The sequence below is a fragment of the Squalius cephalus genome (assembly GCF_949319135.1).
Source record: "Squalius cephalus genome assembly, chromosome: 3".
Taxonomy (NCBI): Eukaryota; Metazoa; Chordata; class Actinopteri; order Cypriniformes; family Leuciscidae; genus Squalius; species Squalius cephalus.
The window spans coordinates 15110637-15134261 of NC_137124.1; the positions used below are offsets into that span (position 1 = coordinate 15110637).

The following is a 23625-nucleotide window of genomic DNA, read 5'->3' on the forward strand; positions in this document are numbered from 1 at the left end:
ATTATATTTTACTTAGTGCTGTCAAATTGATTAATTGCATCCAACACAAAAGTTTGTTTATATGTGTGTATATGTGTGTATATATATATATATAATTTTATTACATGTATTATATAGTAAAGGGCTGTCAAATCGTGTATAAATAAACATAAATGAATAAACGTGTGTCTTATATATATATGACACACACACACATTTATGCATACATGTGTGATTAACCAATTTGACAGCCCTTTACTATATAAATACCATGTAATAAAATGATTTGATTTACTATTTACATCATATAGAATTTTTGTTTCGCATTACAGTAATGAGAATTTTGGGTTAAAATGTGCATTATTTTCATAAAAATAATGCAAAAATTCACAAAAGATGAACATTCAAAGTAGAGGCATTATTAAAAAAATTCTTTAGATTTTTGGGTATAATATGACAAGGATATTGACAGATTTAGTGAGATTTACCGTAACGCAGATCGTTGTTTTTATAGTTAGGCTTTAAAAAACAAAAAAGACACCAAGATTTTCCCATAACTTATACCAGAGCTATTAAGTAAAAATTGCTAGTAGGTCTTTCACTAATGGACTAATCAGGGGTTTTCCATGTACAGGAAATGTGTGGAATAAACGGCTACACATAAGATGTGTGGCGGAAGAGATAAACATTCCAGACTTCAAACGCACAGATGAAGGTAGCAGGAGGCTTATCAAGGACTATGATAACAAATGGAACACATCAGGAACTAGTCAAGGTAGCTTTTGCGTAAAGGAGCTCTTCAAGGCACCGGGATTATTAAGCTTTAACGTCACCAATCCACCTGTATAGAAATTTGGACAAAATCAAACGCTTCACTAAAAATAACTTTCACGATAAATCACATTCAATTGCTCAGAGCACACATTTTTGTTCATCCAGTGAAAACGTTCGGCCTCTTTCATAGATTTAAAATAATCAAGTATTTTAATCTTTAGACTGAGATGTCACACGATAGTTATGAGAAACAACATTTTTAATTACTTGAAATAAATACTCCAGTACATGCATGATAAAAAATGAGGGGGTGGGCAGGGGGGGGGGGGGGGGAACAGCACATTAAAATATCATTGTAAGTCTTGTAAATAGTGTAAAACCTATGGCACACACTCACAGCAGCTTTAACTCATTACAAATTCACACATGGAATACGAACAATATGATGCTGATGATTTCTACAGATCTCAATGACATCCATTCAGCTAAACACTGAGGTAAAGACTTTCAGTTTCATTTTAAGGCTTCTGTTGTAAAGACCGCTTTTGGCCATATTCTCAACCGACAAGAGGATTTGCTGAAAAGTTGTCAGTTTTAGTAAAAGCTACTTTTTTTCCACAATCACATCCAGTATGAGAAAATAACCTATAAACGTGACCTTGAGTAAAGCCGACTGCCATGAAAAGTTAATTTAGATGGATAAACACTACATTTACTCAAATTAAGGCTGGGCGATATAGCTAAAAATATCTTGATATTTTCGTTATATTCGATTTAACAATGTTTTTCCATTTGTTTTCAATTCAAGTCCCCCGTGAAAAAGACATCTGGACAGAACGTTTAGTCACAAATTGTTTACTGCAAAAATCAACACTAGTTTTTATACTTATTTATATGAACCTCTTATTTACATCATGTTTGCAGTTATAATGAGAGGATTCGAGCATGAGGAACACAATATGTGATCGTGCTGAATGAAAACTCCCACTTTTGAGCAGTATTGAGTGGATTCCCCACTGACTAATTTAAGTACCTATGATTGGTCATTGTGTTTCGGAGCTAAACAGACATGTCTGTGATTGGCTACAATGCTCAACGCTGTTAAACATGTTGCAAATAGAAACATTTGATGCTGTTTACAGAGCTCTCACACACACATATGCGTGGGAGTGTTTGAAAGCAGCTGCTTACTGTCTTTATAAGACCAACTTTTAACATCGCCAATATTCAAATATCACCCAGCCCTAACTCATACTATACAGGGGTTAAACCTGATTAGATTCTTTGGTACTTCAAAAATAACGTGCCGGGGAGGAGTTTTAATTCACAGAATGAGAGTTAACTGGCGGTAAAGTTCTAGGTGAGGATCGTTCCCTTAGTGCCTGAGACAGGAGAGTGCATCCGTCCGAGACGGCGCATGCAGAGTTGCGCAGACGCTCCCGGTAGACGGGCATCTGGGAGCTGCTCTCGGGATGCTGGGAAATATCCCTGAGGCCCTGGGTCAGGAGCACGCAGGCCGACACCACGCTCATGGCGCCGCCCAGGACGGCCGTCTGCACCCCCTTGCCCTCGGGGGTGATGGCGGCGGCTTTGCCGAGGAACTGCGGCTCTGTGGCGAAACCCACCAAGGCGTGGACGGCCTGCACGAGCGGGCCACTGAAGAGGACGCAGCGGTTGCGGGTCAGCTCGCTGGGGCAGGCCTTCAGCTCACGCATGCACGCCAACAGAGCCGTGGCGCTCGTGCTCATGCACTTAACGCTAGCTTTGAACTGCTCCTTGGCGAACTTGTCCTTGGATTTATCACTGGCCAGAGAGGAGGCGTCCGTGAGCGTGGTGAGGTTCTTCAGGATGTTCTGCGACACCTCCAGAAGGAGCTGCGGCGTCAGGTCGGCCAGAGCTGTTAGGCGTAGAGTGTTGCACGTCTGCTCCACTTCGTGGCGGCAGCGGGTGACTTTATAGCGGTCCACCAGGCCGGGAACGGCAGCCTGTGAGCCCGGGATCTCCACGGCCGCCAAGTACGCGGCATGCGCCGAATACTCTGTCAGCGAGACCACCAGGTCACCCATCTCCAACAGTCGGTCCCCGACCTCCACAAACTTCCCCATGTTGAGCTGGCTCTGAATGTCATGGACAATAATAGACAACTCCTTAGTCCGGGCGATCAAGGTGTCGCGACATTTCTCGAACGTCTCTGCTATGGGCAGGCCGTCGGAGTTCACCACCGGCCTGGTCTCGCTGGACAGCAGGAGCAGGTCCGCCACCAGCTGCATTTTGCTCTTGCATGCGTCACAGATGGATAAAAGTCTTTTCCTTTGTTGCAAGCTGCCACTAGGGATGTTGGTAACCTCACTATCTGATTTTCCAGAGCCACTACTAGCCATAGTAGTGTGGTCGCTCTAATGTTCAAAATAAAGATCGCAACACACGTTCTCTTGTGCGAAACATGTGATTTATGTCATTTTCTTCAGTAATAAAAGATTTCCACACCTTCTCAAGGAGAGTGAAACTGGCCAAAGAGTCTTTTATAATGTCCTTCAGAAGAAAAAGTCCACTCAGCTTCTTTGCGAACACACAGGACACTTTGATAACTCAAAATAATATGAAACTTCACTCAATGCACTTGCGAGAATAAGGGAAGTACTTTTGAAAAAAATATTCTTATAATATAAAATGCGGGCAAAATAGGCTGGTGAGAGCTATAGTTAAATATCCCTTCAATTGAAAAACTCTGAATTGCCCAATGTTTAAATAATCAGATTTTAGGTGTGCATAATGAAAGAAATAATAAAATTCACAACTACCTCTGTTAAGGTAGGCTACAGTCTGATCAGTTTCACAGGTTGTCAATGTTGCTCCAACAATGCAAACAAACCCCCAAAAAAATATCTTTTAAAAGGCTACTGCAGTGCCATGAACGAGAAGATGCCCAGATGGAGGCAAAGTGCAGGTTGACTTCCAGAATCTGTCATTTCAGGTTTTCTTCGTTTCGTGTCAAGCAAATTAAATGAAATACACGTCCTGCAATATGATGCTGATGATGTATTGACCGTCTTGCTGACCCTGCGTCCGAAGCGCGAGACGCGCGAGCGCCCCGCCGCCACTGCACCATCATCCCACGAGACCTTGAAAACTCATAAAATATTCCCGAACGACTTTCAGCCGTTTCTTTTTCGTACACAATCCAAGTTCTGTGGGAAAGCACAGTTCCTTATGCATATCTATTGTCCATACGCCCTCTCCAGCAGAAAAGCAGCGGTTGTCCAGTGGCAGATAGTTCCGCTTTTGCTTGCCATTGTTTTAACGTTCAGCTTAATGTTTTAATGTAGTTTCCTCGACAATAACGAACTTGGTTCGCTACTGAGACTCTCTCGCGCGTCGGTTGTAGTCTCCCGCTACATCTTGCGTATCAGGAAGCGGCGGGAGGGTGTGGCTGAATAGCCTGTTAGCTTCCCTCAAACTCCGACACTTTTATACACTCCACAACCATTATTCCTGGTCATAGAGACGAAACTCCTCCTTTTAATCCAGCAGCCCCTCAACCGATACGCGTATTTTTCAGAAGTAACGTTAGTCGCGCGAGAAGTCGTGTTCATTCCTCACCAGTCATCGTTTCCCGAGGCCCCGATGTGAGACTAAACTACCGGTCTGAGGGCAAAAGTTACACCCAAAGACAAATTCCAGAGAACTTCCTTGTGTTACCCTTTTTGTTTGTTTGGTTTTTCTTGTTGCTGGTGTTTCTCCCCCACAGTTTGCGCTTCCCTGTAAATCCAACAGGTCTCTCGCGTGTGGGGTATTTACTACTTTCACAATGTTCGCTTTCAGAGCGGCATAGAGTGAACTATTTTTTAGTTTAGCGGAAACGCCGGTTATATTATTATGCTTTTGTATTTTAAACGCACGGTCTTCTGAACTGAAACTTTTATTGTTTTGACTTTCTTGAATAGATTTGCCGATACATCTTTGTGTTGTTTAAAGTTTATTTCGTGTTAATATAGTGTTTTAACTGTAATAGTTTGCTCCATTTATTTATATTGATGTGTGCAATAAGTACTTTATTTATCTATTATTAACGTTTATGTTAGCGCTGTGGGGCTTTAGTTGTAAGTATACATATTCGTGGGGTCCTAATGCAAATAATAATAATAAAAAAAAAAGTCACCCTACCGCGCTCAAAAAAAAAATCAGATTGGCCTCAAAACAGCTGATTTATCTTGGGAAGGGAAATCGGATTCACCGAGGCAAAACTATGACGTAAGTGCAGTAGAGTACTTTTCATTAGACAAAAGGAGACGCTGGGAGTGTGAAGGAGCCAATGAGAAACTACAGGGTGGGGCTGTTGCACTGAAAACACTCCTCTTTGGACATGGGAAGGGCTTTCGTCAAAGAACTATGGTCGTATATGATTATCTAAATATTGCATTTTGAGGACTTACAAGCATACGCATTCATAAGTAGGCCTACACGTTGGCCTATCGTTACCCCTTGACATTACATTATACGACATTATGCTCAATTTCCCAGTTTCAAACAACAGATGCTCTTCATATCCAATATAGATCCCTTATGTAGGCCTTGTTTGGTCTGATTCCTTATTAAATTCCAAAAGTATACAGCTACTGGATTACACAAAGCATTTGTTATGAAGTGTGTTGTATCTGAACTGGGGGCTGAGGGAGGCTGTGAACACTGCATGTCAGTTGTACAGCTGCACGGGGCACTGTGCCATTGGGTGGGGTGTCCTGAGAGGAAACAGTTCCGATTCTGTTGAATGAGCCGCACACACTTCATGAGTCCCATGACAAGCACTTTAGAGAACCCAGCCTGTGAAGTGCAGAGCTGAAAAACCATGAAATCCTCTTCATTTAATTCGTTTAGCTGTGACTGTGACTGTCTTGTTTAGTTTTCTTTTTTATTGTTTGTTTTGTTATTGCATAAACTTTAACATTATACATGCACTTTTGTTTGAATGCAAATATTGAACATTATATATGCATACAAAAAGAAAAAAAAAAAAAGAGAAAAAAAATGTTTTAGGGGGTAATATAAAATCAACATGAAAGTGTCGGGTATCGAAATATCAAATAAATACTGAATGGGAAATTTGGTCAAAATATAGGCCTGAGTAAATTAATTAAATAAGGGTACATACATTTTCTTCAGAATAATCAGTGTTGCAATTACAACAATATTGTAATTCTGTGCATGTCAGTATTTATTTTCCTGAATGCCAATTCATTGAAGATAATATAAAACAGCTTTTATAAAACAGTTAGTGAATGTTATTATTTTATATGAGAATGTAAATCCACTATGATGCAAAATCTGAAACTAAATTAAAAGCTTTCCAAACGCAGGCCTAAATGTGGGTTATTTTATTTTGTACACTTATTAACTTTCTCTATATTTTGTGTTTGGTCCCCATACAGATTTTTCATTTTACACTTTATTACTTAATTATTTAATGTACATGTATATGATTGTATTTTGTGTTATATTTTCCTTGCAACAAATAAATGGAAGAGAAAAAAAACCCCGCAATAGTAGGCCACGTGATCAGGCAAACACTTCCTTTAGCCAATGACGAGCGGAAAGATTTTACCCAATCAGCGAGCTCCAGGTTTAAAGATGGCGACTCCCGCTAGCAGCAGGACTGTATCAGTATTGCTTTTTCTCATATTATTCATATCCGTTCATTGTACAGAAACGAAAGCAAAGAAGAAGAAAGACATAAGGGATTATAATGACGCGGATATGGCCAGACTGCTGGAGGAGTGGGAGGTATGGACGAACTCATCCAGGCTTCAGCTGCAGATATTGCAAGCGCTGTTTTCTGTGCTGATGCACACATCAGTCATGTGCCTCTCACAATAAAATACCACGGTAACCGCCAAAATACCGTCGTTTTGTCATTTAGTTGATGTACTCTGTAAGTTAGTCAACCCGACACTTTTATCGATTAACAACCACATTTGTAGGAACAGTAACTGCCGTAACTAGTATTTTGACGTAAACTATTGACATGGTTAACTTTACAGTGTATTCCACACTTGTTTTGTTTGTATTCTTGTGTAACGTTAGCCCTACATATTTTAACTCTTTCTGTGTATGTAAACGTAAAAAAAAAAAAAATTGTACAATGTTTTCAATTGTTCCTTCCTAAATTGTGGTAGGGTAAGTGTACCCATTAAGCCCACCAAAATCTAAGTTTAGGTTTTTTTCATAGATATTGACATAGTTTATAAGAAAAATCATTTGTTAAAATGCAAGATTAATCTCTCATTTGAAATTGTATTAATTAGTTGATTAATTAGTTTAACTAAGTAACAAATCACTGGATTGGTTAAAATAATAAGCAGCATAAAATATTATTTTCTCTTTTTTTAATTTGACTTCAGAGTTGAAAGTGGGCTTAAAGGGTACATGGGCTTAATGGGTACACTTACCCTATTTCTTTTGTATGCACATTGCAAAAGATAGATAGATAGATAGATAGATAGATAGATAGATAGATAGATAGATAGATAGATTGATTTTATTGGGACACTTTACACATTTTATATGGACACTCCTTGAGTCAAAGGTTGCCTGTGAAAGACCATGGTTCACAGAATTTAGCCAGGTAGTGTCACAGTTATTTACTAAGTATACAACGATTAAAGCTATTGAAATATTACCTGCATGTATTTACATTCTGAATCTACACTGGACAATGCATTAAAATTGGAAAATATTTAATATAATTAGTAAGCCTATAAAATGTTTAGAGTTTAAAATTGTATGATGTAAAGTTTTAAAATTAAATCTTATTATATTAATAAAGTTAAGTATTTAAATATAAAATGTTGAATATCTAAAGTTTGAAAATAAAATGTCGCTCATATCGTTATCACATTTTCCCTTCTTGCTTGACATTCCATAAGTTACATAATTACATAATTTTTATCTCCCACGCCCAGCCCTAACTACAAGTAAATAAAATTGCCGTTTTAAAAAGAGATTTTCTTTCTTCAGTGTTTCTCATTGACATCTTTTCATTTATGACAGAAAGATGATGACATCGAAGAGGGCGATTTACCGGAGCACAAAAGGTCTCCTCCACCCATCGACTTCTCTAAAATAGATGCGTCCAAACCAGAGGAGCTCTTGAAGATGTCCAAGAAGGGAAAGACCTTGATGGTGTTTGCCTCTGTGTCAGGAAACCCGACAGAGAAGGAGACAGAAGAGATCACCAGCCTGTGGCAGGGAAGCCTCTTCAATGCCAACTTTGATGTTCAGAGGTAACAACTAGGGCTGGGCAATGTGGACAAAAAAATAAATAAAAAAATTCATTTCTCTATTAGGGATGAGTCACGATTTTTCAATATTCTAGTTGATTTTATTATAGAATATCGAATATGTGACACGTTCATGTAACCAGAGGGTGGCGCTGCCAATAACACACCTAAAAGCTGTCAATCTACTCTCTGACAACAGAATAAGATAGGCCTACACATTGTCTCACAGTGTAGCCTATACATGCATGTGTGTGTGCATGTGGGGAGGGGTGCGATTTTCGAATAATACTCAAATAATACCCAGCGATCTTCGAGTATTATTTTTGCTTGAAATGCCCATCCATAGTCTCTATATGTTTGGGCTGAATGACAATATACAGGATATATCTCTGTATTTTCTACTTTTTTCTATTTGGATAAAACATTATTTTGTTATTTCACCAGTGTTGTTCTACAAACAATGTTCATATTGAAGGCTATGAAAACAAATATAGTCAATGTAACCATGTAGGCTGTACTATATGTTATGTGCAAAGAAAGGGTTAAAATCCTGTTACATTATAACATTGTAACAACATTACAGTCAACCCTAAATTCAAATGAAATGCAAACAAAAGCACAGACTAAACATTAACTGGTAAGAGGAACACGCATTCACTTTACAGTTACTGCTATCATAAAAATACATTGTAGTACTAAATACTTACTTGTAGGTTTAAAATTCTACATATGGCACATTTAAATGTCCAACAACAAATATTTTAGCAAAATGTATATTTTAGTCAGAATTACTGTGCTCTTACTCTGTAGAGTGGTGCAGGTGTGATGTAAATTTGTAGGCAAAAACATGGAAACGAATGAGCATTTTAGCACTTATGGTTCCATCGTCCTGAAGTCAATGGGTTTTTGGTTAAATGCTGAAAGAAGATAATTTCACGTTTTATTCTACAACATAAAATACATCAGTATCAACCCACTTGTGATTTAAAATTATTTTTTTTAAAAGCTAGGCTACTAGTCTTAAAAAATGTGGTTGCTAGAACAGGTAAACTCAGTCCGCTTTTACAGCCTCGTTATGCTTATAATTTTGCTCTTATAAACTAATCTAACTCAAACATTAAAGGAGAACTCCGGTCAATTTTAACATTGAGCTCATTTTTTTGTAAATTTGGAGTGCTGTCAGTACAGAGAACAACGACAAAAATCGGTGTTGCCTACACCGTGTTATCCTCTTTTTAAAATTTGCACCCTGTTGACTTCAATGGGGCAAGTTTTAAACCTGCTTTTAGCCTCTTAACATCCTTGATGTGTCATTACAAGTGCACAGGTCATGTGAGTGATTCCTTCAGAGTGAACACGGGTGAATCTGACTGCAGTAGATGTGAAAGATATGAATAAAAATGATGTTATTTCAGCCAGCGCACATACCTGTATTTACATCATGTTTTCCGTTGAAGTCCAAAGTAGTCGATTGTCAAGTTCGGGCGCATGATCGTACGTACTAAACCAATGCGGGTGAACTCGACAATCGATTACTGTGGGCTTCGACCGAAAACAGGATGTAAATACAGGTATGAGCGCTGGCTGAAATAACATCATTTTTATTCATATCTTTCACATCTACTGCAGTCAGATTCACCCGTGTTCACTCTGAAGGAATCACTCACATGACCTGTGCACTTGTAATGACACATCAAGGATGTTAAGAGGCTAAAAGCAGGTTTAAAACTTGCCCCATTGAAGTCAACAGGGTGCAAATTTTAAAAAGAGGATAACACGGTGTAGGCAACACCGATTTTTGTCGTTGTTCTCTGTATTGACAGCACTCCAAATTTACAAAAAAATGAGCTCAATGTTAAAATTGACCGGAGTTCTCCTTTAAAACTGAAAGAGTTGTCGGAAGCTTAGTGATGGTGACGTTGAAGTCGTGGGACTGTGGTGTAGTTCGTTTATAGCCTACCTTTAGCTTTTTACCTCTGACGACTGCATTTAGGCTCCAAAATTCATAAAATTGTGTTAATTTGTGAAAATGATCTTGATGGACAAAACGTGTAAGTATCATAAACTTTTGTTGATCACAGAGCTTGTTTTTTTGCGACAATCCAAAAGCCTATGGAAAAATCCTATTGGGTTTTTGTTCAGGGAAACCGTGCGATGCTAACTGCCGATTGGCCTACAAAGTGATGGCATACCTGCACCACTCTGTCTGTTCTACTCGCATGTGCGCGGCATCGCTCGTTCATTGAAGTCTGAAGTTTATTGGAGACTCGCTTGCATAAGGCTCGTCCACTCCTAGCTGCAAAATGGAAATATTTGCACGACTCTCTAACATTTACAGATGAAGAGTATTCAGTCGTGCTCAAAAGTTTACATACACATTGCGGAATCTACAAAATGTTAATGTCAACAAAACAAGAGAGATGCATGTTTTTTTATTTTTTATTCAGTACTGTCCTGAATATGATGTTTTACATAAAATATGTTTACATATAGTCCACAAGACAAAATTATACAAAAAAGACCCCGTTCAAAATGTATGTACCCTTGATTCTCAATACTGTGTCATTACCTGAATGATCCACGGCTTACAGAAGTATCAGACTATACGTACATGTTTCCTGGAAGACAAATTAAGTACAATTTACCTTGATCTTCAAGTTCAAAAAAGTTTTCACCCCCTGGCTCTTAATGATTCGTGTTTCCTTATGGAGCATCAGTGAACGTTTGACCATTTTTTTAATAGTTGTTTAAGTCCCTATATTGTCCTCAGTGTGAAAAGATGGATCTCAAAATCACAGTCACTGCTAGAAAGGGTTCAAATATGCAAAAGCTGCATTTTGTAGATTTGAAGCTCTGCTTTTATTTGAAGCTGTCCTAACTAGCTTTCTTTCTCTTGAAATGCTTTTTGGCGCTCTGTCAAAAATCACTGAAGGTTACTGTTTGTATTGTTCTCATCAGGTTTGTAGTGGGATCCAACCGTGTCATCTTCATGCTGCGTGACGGGAGTTACGCCTGGGAGATTAAAGACTTCCTGGTCGCTCAGGACCGCTGTGAGGATGTGACCGTGGAAGGACAGGTGTTCCCTGGGAAAGATGCCAAGAAAGATGCCAAGGGCAATGAGAAAAACGACACCAAGAAGAAAGGAGACAAGAAAGCAGCCAACCGAGCAAATAAAAGCAAGCAAGAGCTTTGATGGCCAAAGCTCAAAGGCACAATGTCTTAATGGGACTGAAGAAGCGTTTGTCTAACAGGTGTTACCAGCGTACTTTGATGCACAGGTCACTAACGGTTGACTACAGTCAAATCAGCTGTAGTTTCAATTTCTTTGATTTGTTTTACTGTCACTCACCTCATTTTTCAAGAATCAAAGAATAAACCACTTTTATAATTACATGTGCATTGCATTGATTATTTACAGTCAGTGTTGGGGAAAGTTACTTTTAAATGTAATGCATTACAATATTGTTATTTGTTACTCTCTAAAAAAGTAACTTTTCAAAAAATTAGTGCATTACGTTACTTCTGCATTACTTTTTATTTGTTCTGATTGTTTTTTGTTATAAAAAAATAAATCGATTTTTGGCAAATGTAAGGCCTCTTTCCCTCCAAAAGTGAAAAGAATAAACCTCAGGCTGAAGGAAATGCAAATTCACATCTGTACTCTAACTTCAGCAATAATAATAATAAAAAAAAATGAAATGCATGTTTCACTAGTTAGTTTTGATTATTCATATGGTTGAATTGGCTCTTTAAAGTTTTGCAGCAAAGACATTGGTTAATAAATTGAGATAAAATAGAGTATATTTGTATTATTTAACATTTTATTGCATGTTTGCATTTCATTTTGAGGAATACTTCATCTGTTTTTGTGCAAGTGATATGAGTAAATGCTCACATTTAGTCTAGAACTACAATATCATCATGTTCACACAGCGCACACAACACCTCTGCACAAATTCTGATTTCTCAACATGGGGACAAGAGAGCTGTCAGTCAATAACTTGCGTTATTTATTTGGAAAAAGTAAACCCTGATGTTGTTGTAAATTTAAAAGAAATGCTTTACTAGTTACTTGAAAAAGTAATCTGATTACATAACTTACCCCAACACTGTTTACCGTTGGTGTCAGATCGTGTTCATGTTCACATTTTCAAATGCAGAAAATGTGTGGCGCTTAAAGCCTGCGATATTTAACTCTTTTTTTTTTTTTTGTTGTTGTTCCCTACACCGATCAGTCTAGACAAAAACATTGGTTTGCTGTCTGATTACAATTTCTTCAAATCTGTTATTTTTGTTGACTTTATGCAACAGTAAGGTTACACGAGCAGTCGCTCAGCTGCAATAGAGAATATGACTCGTCTGATTTATCTGAAGGTTTACATAACAGCTTGCTGAAGGATGTTGAAATGCATTTGGAGGATCATGTGGCAGAAACGAACTGATCTGGAATCAGTCTAACAGCTTCTGGCAAAGAAAATGAATTTAGCAGCAGCAGAGAGAGTCATTGCCCCAGTTTGAAAGAGAGCAACATTAGGCGGCGCTAATAGAGTAATCGATCATTCTTTCCCTTCTGAAGCACCATATGCCATGATACCCGGGAAAACGCAAGTACACCTCATGGAAAGCTGTGAGCTTTTCAGCACTTTACTGAATGATAAATGTGATCTAATTGAAATAAAAAATGTTTTTTTTTTGTGCAGTCATCCATTAAACATTCATCCATTCTTGCAGGCATTTGTTGTCCATCATCCTACATTGACACATTTGTCCAATCCTGACAGAACAATGTGACAGTGTTTTTATGGCAAACTAATGGGGAGCACAAATGCAAAATTCATTACAGTTTCTATACTAAATGTTTATTTATGAACAAACAGTTTTTTACTTATAAGGACTTGTATGCATAACGAGCTTTTTTATCCTGCCGTCTCCTTCCACAAGAAACCATAACAGTAAATAGCAGTTGTTTGATTCATGATGTTATAATTGCAGTTTTATAATTATGCTGCATGAATGTCTAGTTTTTATGACTAAACGCCTCAAAGTTCTGCATATCTTTCAAAGCCACGAACCAAACAAATGCAGACAAATCCAGTGATCATTTCTACCTTAAACATGCTAATAAATTTAATTTGGTGTCTGGAAGACTGATGAAAAACCTGTTTTTTTCTATTTTTCCATGTGTAATTTGTGGACATGCCGTTTGAGCTGACAGCTGATGACCAGCATTGTCCAAAACCAAACAAAAACTCTGCTGTCAAATGTTGATGGAATAAGGTTTTCCAGGACAGAGCATGAGGGTTTAAATCAGTGTCATCGATTTGTCATGCGAGAAAGGGAGCCGCATTGACCGCATTCTTAATGGCTTTGGACCAGACTGATGAACTGCATTAAATCAGGTCAAATGAGAAGATTCAACATTCCAGAAAACACGCTGCCAGCAACCCATGATGACTTTCAAGAAAGCCAATGTAGTTTTCTCATCTCTGAAGTAATGCTGACCATCGACCGCTTCAGCGTGCTTTACTCTGCAAACATGTCCAGATCATTAGTGTACATTCATGCATGCTCAGAATGCAGGATCCACCCTTGTCCGGTATGGCCTCTATGGTCATATTTCCTCACCATCTGCTGAGGAAAATCTTCACGGACCCCCACCCCAAGAAAACACTAGATACACACCATCAATCAACATGAGCTTGGGTTATAGTGTCAGCTGAGCTGGAGACACATTCCAGCATCACTTTGTGTTCATAGGAATATAGCAACATCAATGCATGAAATTATTTATATATATTATAAAGTCAACATGGTTTTACCTTTTACTACACACACAAACATAGCATCACTCCAAAGATGTGAGGAAAAATTTAATTCTGTACAAAAGTCTTTACATTTTTTTCTTATCTAAAGTAATACATTTTTTTTTCTTGGCAATCATTCACATTTACATCACATCCATATACAACTTAAAGTTAATGTAATGTATATTTGAATTATACACTAAAGTGAAAATATTACTTAAAGGTTTAGTTTTTTTACAGAGAGGACAGAATTACATTACAACTTAAAAGTCCCTTGAAAGATGTCCCTTCTGGATTTGCGTAATAGTGCCTGTACAATAAATAAGTATAAAATATATCTCTGTTATCAATCAGGCTTTTTTTTTTTTTTTTAAGAAACACACAAAACATACAAAAACACTAACAAATTACAATCTCCGAAAAAAGACCAGCTATTTCGGCAAAGGGACACTGTCGTACTTCTTGCCAAATGGAAGAAAAGCCAATTCATCACAGATTTGATCATTTTATGATAGACTGACATCTACTAATGGTCAAATTCAAATCCATTCTTGACTGTTGGATTCAAAGGAACAGTTCACTAGAAAATGAGAATTCACTCTCAGGTTGTCTCAAATTTGTATGGTTATTTTCGGGTTTCCATGGGGCATTTTTAATGCGCAGGAGAACCAATGCCACTTATCGCATAAAAATATTTACTTAAATAATTACTTCAGAAGAAGTGAAATATAGGCGGATTGACTGCTTTTATAGTGCTTTTGGTCATATGCTTAAAGATTTTTTTTTTTTTTAATTCTTGATTTTTGTTCCATCAAACGACACGATTCGTAAATTAAATGAGTGAAATTTTCATTTTAGGGTGACCTGTTCCATTTTTTGCTGGCTCTCTTGTTCATCACAAACGAAACCAACTCTTGTGCGTGACAATTAAAATGAGGAAACCCCACAACATTTAGAATCTGAAACATCTTTTTCTACATATTTAGAAAAAACATACATTGTAACATGAAGGCAAACATCACCGAGAGGGTCGAAAACAAAGAATGTTGAGTTTGTTTTTAGTTTTTTTTTCTTTTTTTTCTTGTTTTTTCTCCCGTTGAAAATCAAGTATAATCAACCGACGACACAATCCAAAAATCACATTGTCAAATCCACGTTGTCACATATAATGGAATCTGCTTGGAGGGGTTATGTTACTATGTAACATAAACACATGCTCGGTTCTGATTGGTGGTTTGGGTTCAGTAGTCCTGGTGAAGCTGGCAGTGGTGCTACTGCGAGTCTGAGATGTCCTGCTGTGTGCCGCTCTTCTTCATAGCTTCATCATCTTAATCACAGGGATGGGCAGCACTTGGTGGAGTTTGGCCCGCTCTTCGTCAACACTCATCCTCACCCAGTCTGGCCGGAAGGAGCCTTTGAAGCCCACAAAGGCAAGTTTATCTGGTGGAGAGAAAAAAACGTCGCAAAATTAGAGCTGTCCATTAGACATGGCCAGTTTGAGTTTTTACTATGCACTTTAACATTTGCCAAACTTAATTATATGGTCTTTGATGTTGTGGTAATTATAAAAAGGCAGCTTCAAATATTTGATCCTGATTGGACAAATATTGTTTAAAATATTGTTATAAAAAGGCCATTACTTTATGATTGACTGTCATCCCTGGCAACAGATATCCTACCATTCAGATTTTTTTATATTTTTGAAAAAAGTCTTCAAAAACATTATGCTCACCAAGGCTGCACTTATTTGATCAAAAATACAATAAAACAGTAATATAGTCAAATATTGTTACAATTTACCTACAGTAATAAGTTTTCTATTTGAATATATTTTAACATGTAATTTATTCCTGTGACGCAAAGCTGAATTTTCAGCATCATTACTCCAGTCTTCAGTGTCACATGATCCTTCAGAAATCATTCTAATATGCTGATTTGCTGCTCAGGAAACATTTCTTCTTCTTATTATCAATGTTGAAAACAGGTGTGCTGCTTAATATATTTTTTAGTGAATAGAAAGTTCAAACAAACTGCATTTATTTGAAATTTGTAACATTATAAATGTCTTTACTGTCACTCTTGATCAATTTAATGTGTCCTTGCTGAATAAAAATCTTACTAAATGGTAGGGTAGCTGTGTTGTTTCATGTTTAAAATAAATGTCAAAGTAATATTTCATGTATATTTATTTATTTATTTAGTATCCATGAAATAAACAGGAGTAGAGTCAGATGATCATTATCATAGAATCTTGTGTTTTTCATTTTTATTCCTTTAGTATTTCAATACAGACTGCATGCCTGTGAAATATGTTCACGAAACGAGCCGGTGGGAAGGAGTTGGAATGTAAACTGAAGGGGCTTCGCCTGCTGAAATGACAATTCGACATGATAAATATAATATGTGAAGGGAGGGTCGAGAGGAAGGACCCTGCTGCTCTGGTATGTGTGTGTGTCTAGCCCAGAAAACAGCTTCTCTTCACACAAGCTGACTGCTTTTTCTTTCATTGTCTGAGGGCTTCACTTTTTTGGTTGAAATTTACCATAAAGAATCCCAAATACCACTGGGATAAAACTCTATAGCCAAAAATAGGCGTGAACCAGTATCTGAGACACTTTTTTCAAAAGTTTAGGGTCGATCATTTTAAAAGTCTTTAAAAGAAGTCTCTTCTGCTCACCAAGACTGCGTTTATTTGATCAAAAATAGTTAAAAACAGTAATATTGTTACAATTTAAAATAACTTTTTTTCTATTTTAATATATTTTAAAGTCACCATGAAATCAAATTGACAAGTCTTATTTTATGGAATACTGCAGTATTTAGTATAAATGATTTATCCATGCACATCATTATTTTTGCTAAATTCATGTGTCCTGTAATCTTTTATCAAAATAACTTAAGAACTCAGTGACATCTCTTCTCTTCTCTGATGATGTGTTTACTGGCGTGAGGGCGGGACAATCTGTCACTCACATGAGGTCCACCAATAGCAAACCACAATCAATTCCCAATGAAAAAAATCAAGTAAGGCCCAACATATTTTCTTGTTCCAGAAGAAGTTTCACTTGGATATACCGTATGTCACTATAGGGAAGAGTAAAGACTCTCACAACTTCAATTTCATGCCTTTTTCACTGTGACTTTTAATCAATTTAATTCAGCCTTGATGAATATAAACTATTAATTTCTTTAAAAAAATAATTATATATATATGTAATGTAATTATATATATAAATAATGTGAATGCCTTTATGCACTCATACTGTGGCACGTCTACCACAAAGCTGAATGTGTGAATCTTATTACCTTTCAACTTCACCGTCTGATCGGCTCCGAGGGTCTCGAGAATTTTGGTCCATGGCCCTCTGGTGACGAGCTTCCCTTTAGAGGTGATCAAAACCACTGACCTACAAGTGCAAAAAAAGAGTTCCTATCAGACACAGCAGTTCAATTGAGGAACAAATACAAAAAGAGACATTAAAGAACAGGGGCCGGTTTCACAAAGATAGACTTTGACTATGGCTTAGATATAGTAGATAGTCAGACTTCAGATAGACATCTAAATCAGACCGTTGCACAAAGCACTTAAGACTCTGACTATCTTAAGTAGGACTACACTGCAATGCATTCTGGGTAAAATAAGACACTTTTCAAAACAAAAAACATGGCGGATTGAGTAAGCGCATTCAACCGCTCAGGGCAGTTTACCCCAGCGGAAAATATGTGTTTGTTGGAGGAGTATAACAGTTACAAGGACATTTTACTTGGGAAATTTAGTGGAGAATGTAGTAACAAGAAGAAATGTTTAAATTATGAGCCATTTTCCCTTTTCTTTTGGCTGTTTGTAATGTAACTAATTGTTACTGCTGGTTGCCAAGGTAACAGAGTCTTAGACCTAAGTTAGCCTGGGGGTAAGGTGTCAAAATTTTTTGGTCTAAATTAAGTCAGTCTTTATTTTTGTGAAACAGTCTAACTTGCATTAGACTAGTCTATGAGCAAATTTTAGACTTCTCCAACACTAAAATAGCTTTGTGAAACAAAAACAAATTGAACAAATACATCCTCTGAACTGGTCCCTGAAATCAAATTTCACTTCTTTTACTTTACCTACGGACAAAACTTGTGAAATCATAGTTTAGTTTTGTCACATTTTTCATTGACCGCCCAAGCTACATTTCAAGGCCGTTCAAGCATGTGCAACATGTAATTTATCTCTCCCTACATGACTGTGTGATTGTTTCCAGTTCAGTGCTTTTCTGTGAGAATCCAAACACATCAACAGTGCAGAACTTCACAGCGCCGTGTGCAGCACAAGAGTCTGTGTGATTAACTTGAATTCAACACATTGAAGCTCTACAGGAAGTCAAACATCTCAGATGGCTTCACACTTAGCTGATAATGAGGTGCTTTATATATATATATATATATATATATATATATATATATATATATATATATATACAAAATGCTTCTTTAAAAACGGAAAGAAAAAAAGAGCACAACTTACAACGGTAACAACTGTTTTTGATTCGTTTCCACAAGTAGGCTAACGCTGGTTTTAATGATACAGCATAGTCATTTAAAAAGCATAACATTTCATCGCATGTGCATTTTGATTTTGAATGCACGTAAAACATATGTTTTTCTGTTAGTCTTACTCGTCTTTGAGGTTGTTGATGTAGTTTTGTAGCTGAGCTGGAATTCCCATCAGTATGGAGTTCCTAAAGCCTTTAGACTCCAGGATTTTACCGCTGTGGCCGTCGATCACAGTCACATGCACTCCGTCTTCTGATTGGTAGTTCTTCTTGCCATTCACCTACAGAAACAAATGTTTCCTTTATAATTTTGTCCAGTCTGTCTCATAAGTTTCTTTTTCTATATTCTTTTTTGCTATATTGCCGAAAACAAAATATATGGATGGACATAACGGCTAGCATCTTTATTCTCGTTATATTTTTAGATTTGAGTTGAAAATAAGTTATTATAAACACCAATGGACAAATAAGGCAAGTTGTGTCTACAGGGTTTAGGCAGGCTAACTAGTAAATAAGAACTGATTTAAAAGATTTGACTCAGTTCTTTGTAAAACTTGATAAAGTAAAGACACATTATTAAGAGTTTGTACCTCTGTATAGGCGAAGTACTCTTTGATGTGGAAGAAGCGTGTGAAATATGACTCTAGTTTGACTTCAAGGAAGTGCTCCGTTGCGTGAGGCTATAAAGAAAACAGGGAAATGTGATTACAATAATATAATATTTTATGATAATACTTTCTTGCTTGATATTTGTACTTAAAACATGCATAAGAATTCCTGAACTTGAACTGCCATTATGAATATAATGTGTTCTATTCAGCTCAGAATATCAGATGTTCGAATTTTCTGCTTGCAAAATGTAACACAATAAACTGAGACAAAACTAAAACCTGAAGAACTGCGGGAACGTCTCCAAGATGCTTGAAGAAACCTTCATATATGTATTTTGCTATTAATAAAATTCTACATCTAAAACTATCTATAATATATATAAATGATTAAAACATAAATTATATTTTTATATATATTGTGTACACCTCTTTCATTTCTTTCTTTATTCTTTCCTTTATTAGTTATATTTGAATATGTATTATACCCATATTTCTATCTATATCTCTAGAAGATATATAGAAGATATTAGTTATATTTGAATATGCATTATACCCATATTTCTATCTATATCTCAAGAAGATAGATAGATAGATAGATAGATAGATAGATAGATAGATAGATAGATAGATAGATAGATAGATAGATAGATAGATAGATAGATAGATAGATAGATAGATAGACAGACAGACAGACAGACAGACAGACAGACAGACAGACAGACAGACAGACAGACAGACAGACAGACAGACAGACAGACAGACAGACAGACAGACAGACAGACAGACAGACAGATAGATAGATAGATAGATAGATAGATAGATAGATAGATAGATAGATAGATAGATAGATAGATATTTTGCGTTTCCTTGAGAAACTTTGCGAGCAAATGCGAAAGCAATGGAATTTTTTTTCTCCCATCTCATATTATTCCGTCACCATGTCCCTTTAGGGGCTGCATAATATGGTTATGTAAATCAAATGCATCATATGATAATAAAACCTGTTCAGGAAAAGACACAAGTGAGCAAAACACATAAATGATCCTGCTGATAACCGCAGAACAAATGCTATAGCACCATATAGTATCATTCATCCTGCATCGTTTGATTGCCAGAAGACAACTAAACACCTGCAAAACTAACACAAGCTATTTTGTTTCTTTATACATCATCTTCAGAGCATCGAGAAAGTTGGAGAAACCCAGCAGGAACATCTCACATCCGACTCGCAGCATTACACTAGACTTCAAACACAGAGGCTTTCAAAAGTCAAAACCGTCTCCTCACCAGTCTTGAGCGAGGCAGTTTTTTTGGCATAGGCACATCTACGACGGGCATCTCTGCGTATTTGGGGTAGGCTTCAGCCATGCAGTCACTGGGGCCGCTGCCGGGGGGAACCTCCGCTTTGATCTTCACTCTTTCACAACCCTTCACCGAGCAGAACGCAAAATCTTCCTTCTCATTGTGCGCTTTGATTTTAAGGAAGAGCAGCCTGCAGGGATGGCGGCAGACAAACACCAGAGATCAGCACACCAACAGGAATGACAGTGTCATGAGTTCGGAAGCTGAGACCCTTTTAAAATGACATCAAAACTTATAATAACAATTGACAAAACTGTAGCGTTTAGCATCCAGCCTCCTGGGTAATTTCAGAGCAGTTCCAATTGAGTGATATTAATCATTCCTACAATTTAATTATGCTTCATTAGCAAAGGAAGACTGACATCGCTAAACTGAGAACAGCTATATTTTCATCCTCTATCATAACACAGATGTCTTATAATTACTACTACTTTGTTCAGTATGATTTTCTATTAGAGCTGTCAACAGAAAAACGCACACATTTAATTTAATATGTTATACGTCAATTTTTTTTTAAACACCATTAACATATTTATTCACATTATAATGAATTCATTCTGTTCTGTGATTTTTAAAAGCTGATTGAAAGATTAAGAGTTGTTTGGAAGTGATCGGTTCTAAGTCTTCTGACATTCAAAAATCTTCTGTGGTGAAAATCAAGCTTTTAATGTTGTTTATATGTCTATGTGGTGTTTTTAATATGTTTTAAGACAAACCTTGTGTAAATTCATAAGTCAACACCATTGCTGAGTATTTTCTCCTTAAAACTGCAGTGAACCAAAGACAGTCTCAAAAACACGGTTTGAAATCGCTGGTGTTTCTGACGTCACAAACTGCCTTGTAACCAATAACGTCAACGTGTGATCGTCAAGTGAGTGTCGGCGGGGCTAATTTGCATACTCATAGAACCGCGTATACTAAACGAGGCAAGAGTGTAGAGTTACATTCAAGCTGTTTTAAGGCATGAAGACATTTCTTTGAAGGAAAAAACTTTTAAATATGTCAAATACAATGAGTTAAGGGATAAAATTACTGACTACAGGGGGACTTGAATGATTCCACACTATTGACTAGTGCATATATATATAAAATGAAATAAATAAATTAAAATTATAATAATATTTAAATTAATAATAATGTAAATATTAATATAAATTACAATGATCTATTAAACGGATAAGCTTTATTTATTAATATTCAATTAAATTGATTATTTTTATCTATTTGTATACCGATTCAATTAATTAGTATAGCATTTAGTGACCTAGCACATAGTGCACATGATGCGCCAACACTGAGTCGTGTCATTTTACTGATCCTGTTCCCTTACTTCTCTGCATCATTTCTTGTCTTCTCTCAACTATTCTTTTCATTAAAATAGACAAAAAGGCTATTTCTATTATGACATCTATTTGCATTCACTACCACCAGACCTGAAGTTGCATACAGGAGTGCAGATAGTGTCGTACAGGGACTATATAAAGCCAGTATGTGGAGACTGAGAGCACATCTGCTCTTACCCAGTGTCCTCCTCCCAGTAGTAATATCCTCTTGTCTGGTGAGAGTCGCCCATCTTTTCTCTCACAGTGGTCCTCATGAACACCCCAGTCTTCCTCGTTTCTTTGGTGAGGCGGTTGTGGATGTCGGAGATTATGGTGAACACTGTGCCTTTTGGATAGCAGATGCCCATATTTATCCAGTCATTTCTGTAAAAGAAGCAACAATACTGGTGAAAATGAAAGCACGGTAACTGTAGTTTGACAGATATGTGGTAGTGTATTTTAGTATTTTCATCAATCACTAGGGGGCACCATAGTCCTGGTTCCAAGGGTCTGGTTTCATTGGAGAGCAAGATGATGTGCATTTCATTAGTGAATATGTAACCCTGGACCACAAAACCAGTCACATGGGTCAATTTTTTGCAATTGAGATTTATACATCATCTGAAAGCTGAACAAATAAGCTTCCCAGTGATGTATGGTGGATATGTATAGAATAATATTTAGCCGAGATACAGCTATTTGAAAATCTGGAATCTGAGGGTGCAAAAAAATCACAACATTGAGAAAATTGCCTTTATATTTGTCCATTTCTGTTCGCAATTGTGCTGCATTCACTCACACAAATAAATATTTTATATATTTACAGTAGGAAATTGACTAAATATCTCCATGGCACATGATCTTTAGTTAATATCCTAATGATATTTTGCATAAAAGAAAAATCGATAATTTTAACCCATACAATGTATTGTTGGCTATTGCCACAAATATACCCGTGCGACTTGTGACTGGTTTTGTGATCCAGGGTCACACATAATTTATAATCACTGTTATGAATGTTGCTATTTTAATCTATAAATGTGAATAACATAAATGTGTGCAGATCTCTCTCTTTAATGTATTTTTTTTAAAACTTCGTACTTTATTCTGATCTGTTCATGAGGTACTGGATGTGAGTGCATCACTTATTTAAAAAGTTGAATTATTAATGTAAATATAATCAAAAAAAATGCAGCATGCTTGCATGCAGCTCTTAATTGTTCCTTAAATAAGTAAAAATTGCTTGATGCTCTCACAAGTAATTTCAAGACAAATAGACGAAAAGCAGAACAAAGAAACAAATTACAATCAAGATCTAAATGATGATACAAAGAGACTAATTAAATAAGCAGTGCTTGAAATATTCGAGTAAACATTAAAAATGAGACTAATACTGAAAGAATCACATCCACCATCAATTATTTTGATTACTGTCAAAGACTTATAATATGATACATTAATAGTGATGCTGTTGGAGTTTGACTGACAGTAAATAATTAAAATCAGCTGTACAGTTTATTTTTTCTATTGGCCTAAATTTGAGTTCATGTTTGATTTTTACAGCTATTAAAGTTATCCGAAGAGCAGTGAGTGATTTCCTCAGTTTCTTGTTAATATTGTGGTTTAATTATAATTTATGACACAGAGACTAGTCTATTGGGCTGCATTTACACATGAAGGACTAAAGAACCAGATGACAAAAAAATTGGCTGGCATCCTAAGCACTCCACCCATCTGCAATTGGATGGGCAAAGAGAATGTCCAGCCCCCAAACCCACTCCATTGGTTGAGCAAATGTTGCTGTTGGTCTGGTCGGAATGTTGTGAACTAGCTTTCTTATAGTTGTCTCTGCATATAGGGTTGCTATAAGAAGCACACATACGCGTTGTGTTATCATGTTTTTTGGGGACTTTCCATAGACATAATGATTTTTATACTGCACAAACTGTATATTCTATCCCCTT

At 36.7% G+C, this 23625-nt stretch overlaps 3 protein-coding genes across 4 annotated transcripts in view; 1 reads left to right on the plus strand and 2 right to left on the minus strand.

Moving 5' to 3' along the window:
- Window positions 1-994: 994 nt before the first annotated feature.
- tlnrd1 (talin rod domain containing 1) lies at window positions 995-4582 on the minus strand. Its single transcript, XM_079866528.1, has one exon. It carries the CDS (start codon window positions 3132-3134, stop codon window positions 2073-2075), a length of 1062 nt encoding a protein of 353 aa, XP_079722654.1. The 5' UTR covers window positions 3135-4582; the 3' UTR covers window positions 995-2072.
- Window positions 4583-6343: 1761 nt separating this feature from the next.
- On the plus strand, window positions 6344-14613 carry mesd (mesoderm development LRP chaperone). The gene is made up of 3 exons (XM_079866533.1): window positions 6344-6531; window positions 7798-8030; window positions 10986-14613. The coding sequence occupies exons 1-3, from the start codon at window positions 6379-6381 to the stop codon at window positions 11218-11220; spliced, it is 621 nt and encodes a 206-aa protein (XP_079722659.1). The 5' UTR covers window positions 6344-6378; the 3' UTR covers window positions 11221-14613.
- Window positions 14614-15140: 527 nt separating this feature from the next.
- cemip (cell migration inducing hyaluronidase 1) overlaps window positions 15141-23625 on the minus strand; it is a 122040-nt gene continuing 113555 nt past the window's right edge. For both annotated transcript variants that reach the window (XM_079866509.1, XM_079866510.1), the window contains 6 exons: window positions 21860-22045; window positions 20265-20469; window positions 18957-19046; window positions 18490-18647; window positions 17138-17238; window positions 15141-15271 (listed from right to left, as the gene is read on the minus strand). In XM_079866509.1, coding sequence (XP_079722635.1) covers window positions 15144-15271; window positions 17138-17238; window positions 18490-18647; window positions 18957-19046; window positions 20265-20469; window positions 21860-22045 — 868 coding nt within the window. In that variant the 3' untranslated portion in view covers window positions 15141-15143. The remainder of the gene's footprint in view (window positions 15272-17137; window positions 17239-18489; window positions 18648-18956; window positions 19047-20264; window positions 20470-21859; window positions 22046-23625) is intronic.

Bases quoted from the DNA above. Each gene is read 5' to 3' on its own strand.
- tlnrd1 (XM_079866528.1), bottom strand. From the start codon at position 3,134: ATGGCTAGTAGTGGCTCTGGAAAATCAGATAGTGAGGTTACCAACATC.
- mesd (XM_079866533.1), top strand. From the start codon at position 6,379: ATGGCGACTCCCGCTAGCAGCAGGACTGTATCAGTATTGCTTTTTCTC. The intron at 6,532-7,797 runs GTATGGACGAAC...CATTTATGACAG, and splicing joins GACTGCTGGAGGAGTGGGAG to AAAGATGATGACATCGAAGA. The intron at 8,031-10,985 runs GTAACAACTAGG...TGTTCTCATCAG, and splicing joins GCCAACTTTGATGTTCAGAG to GTTTGTAGTGGGATCCAACC.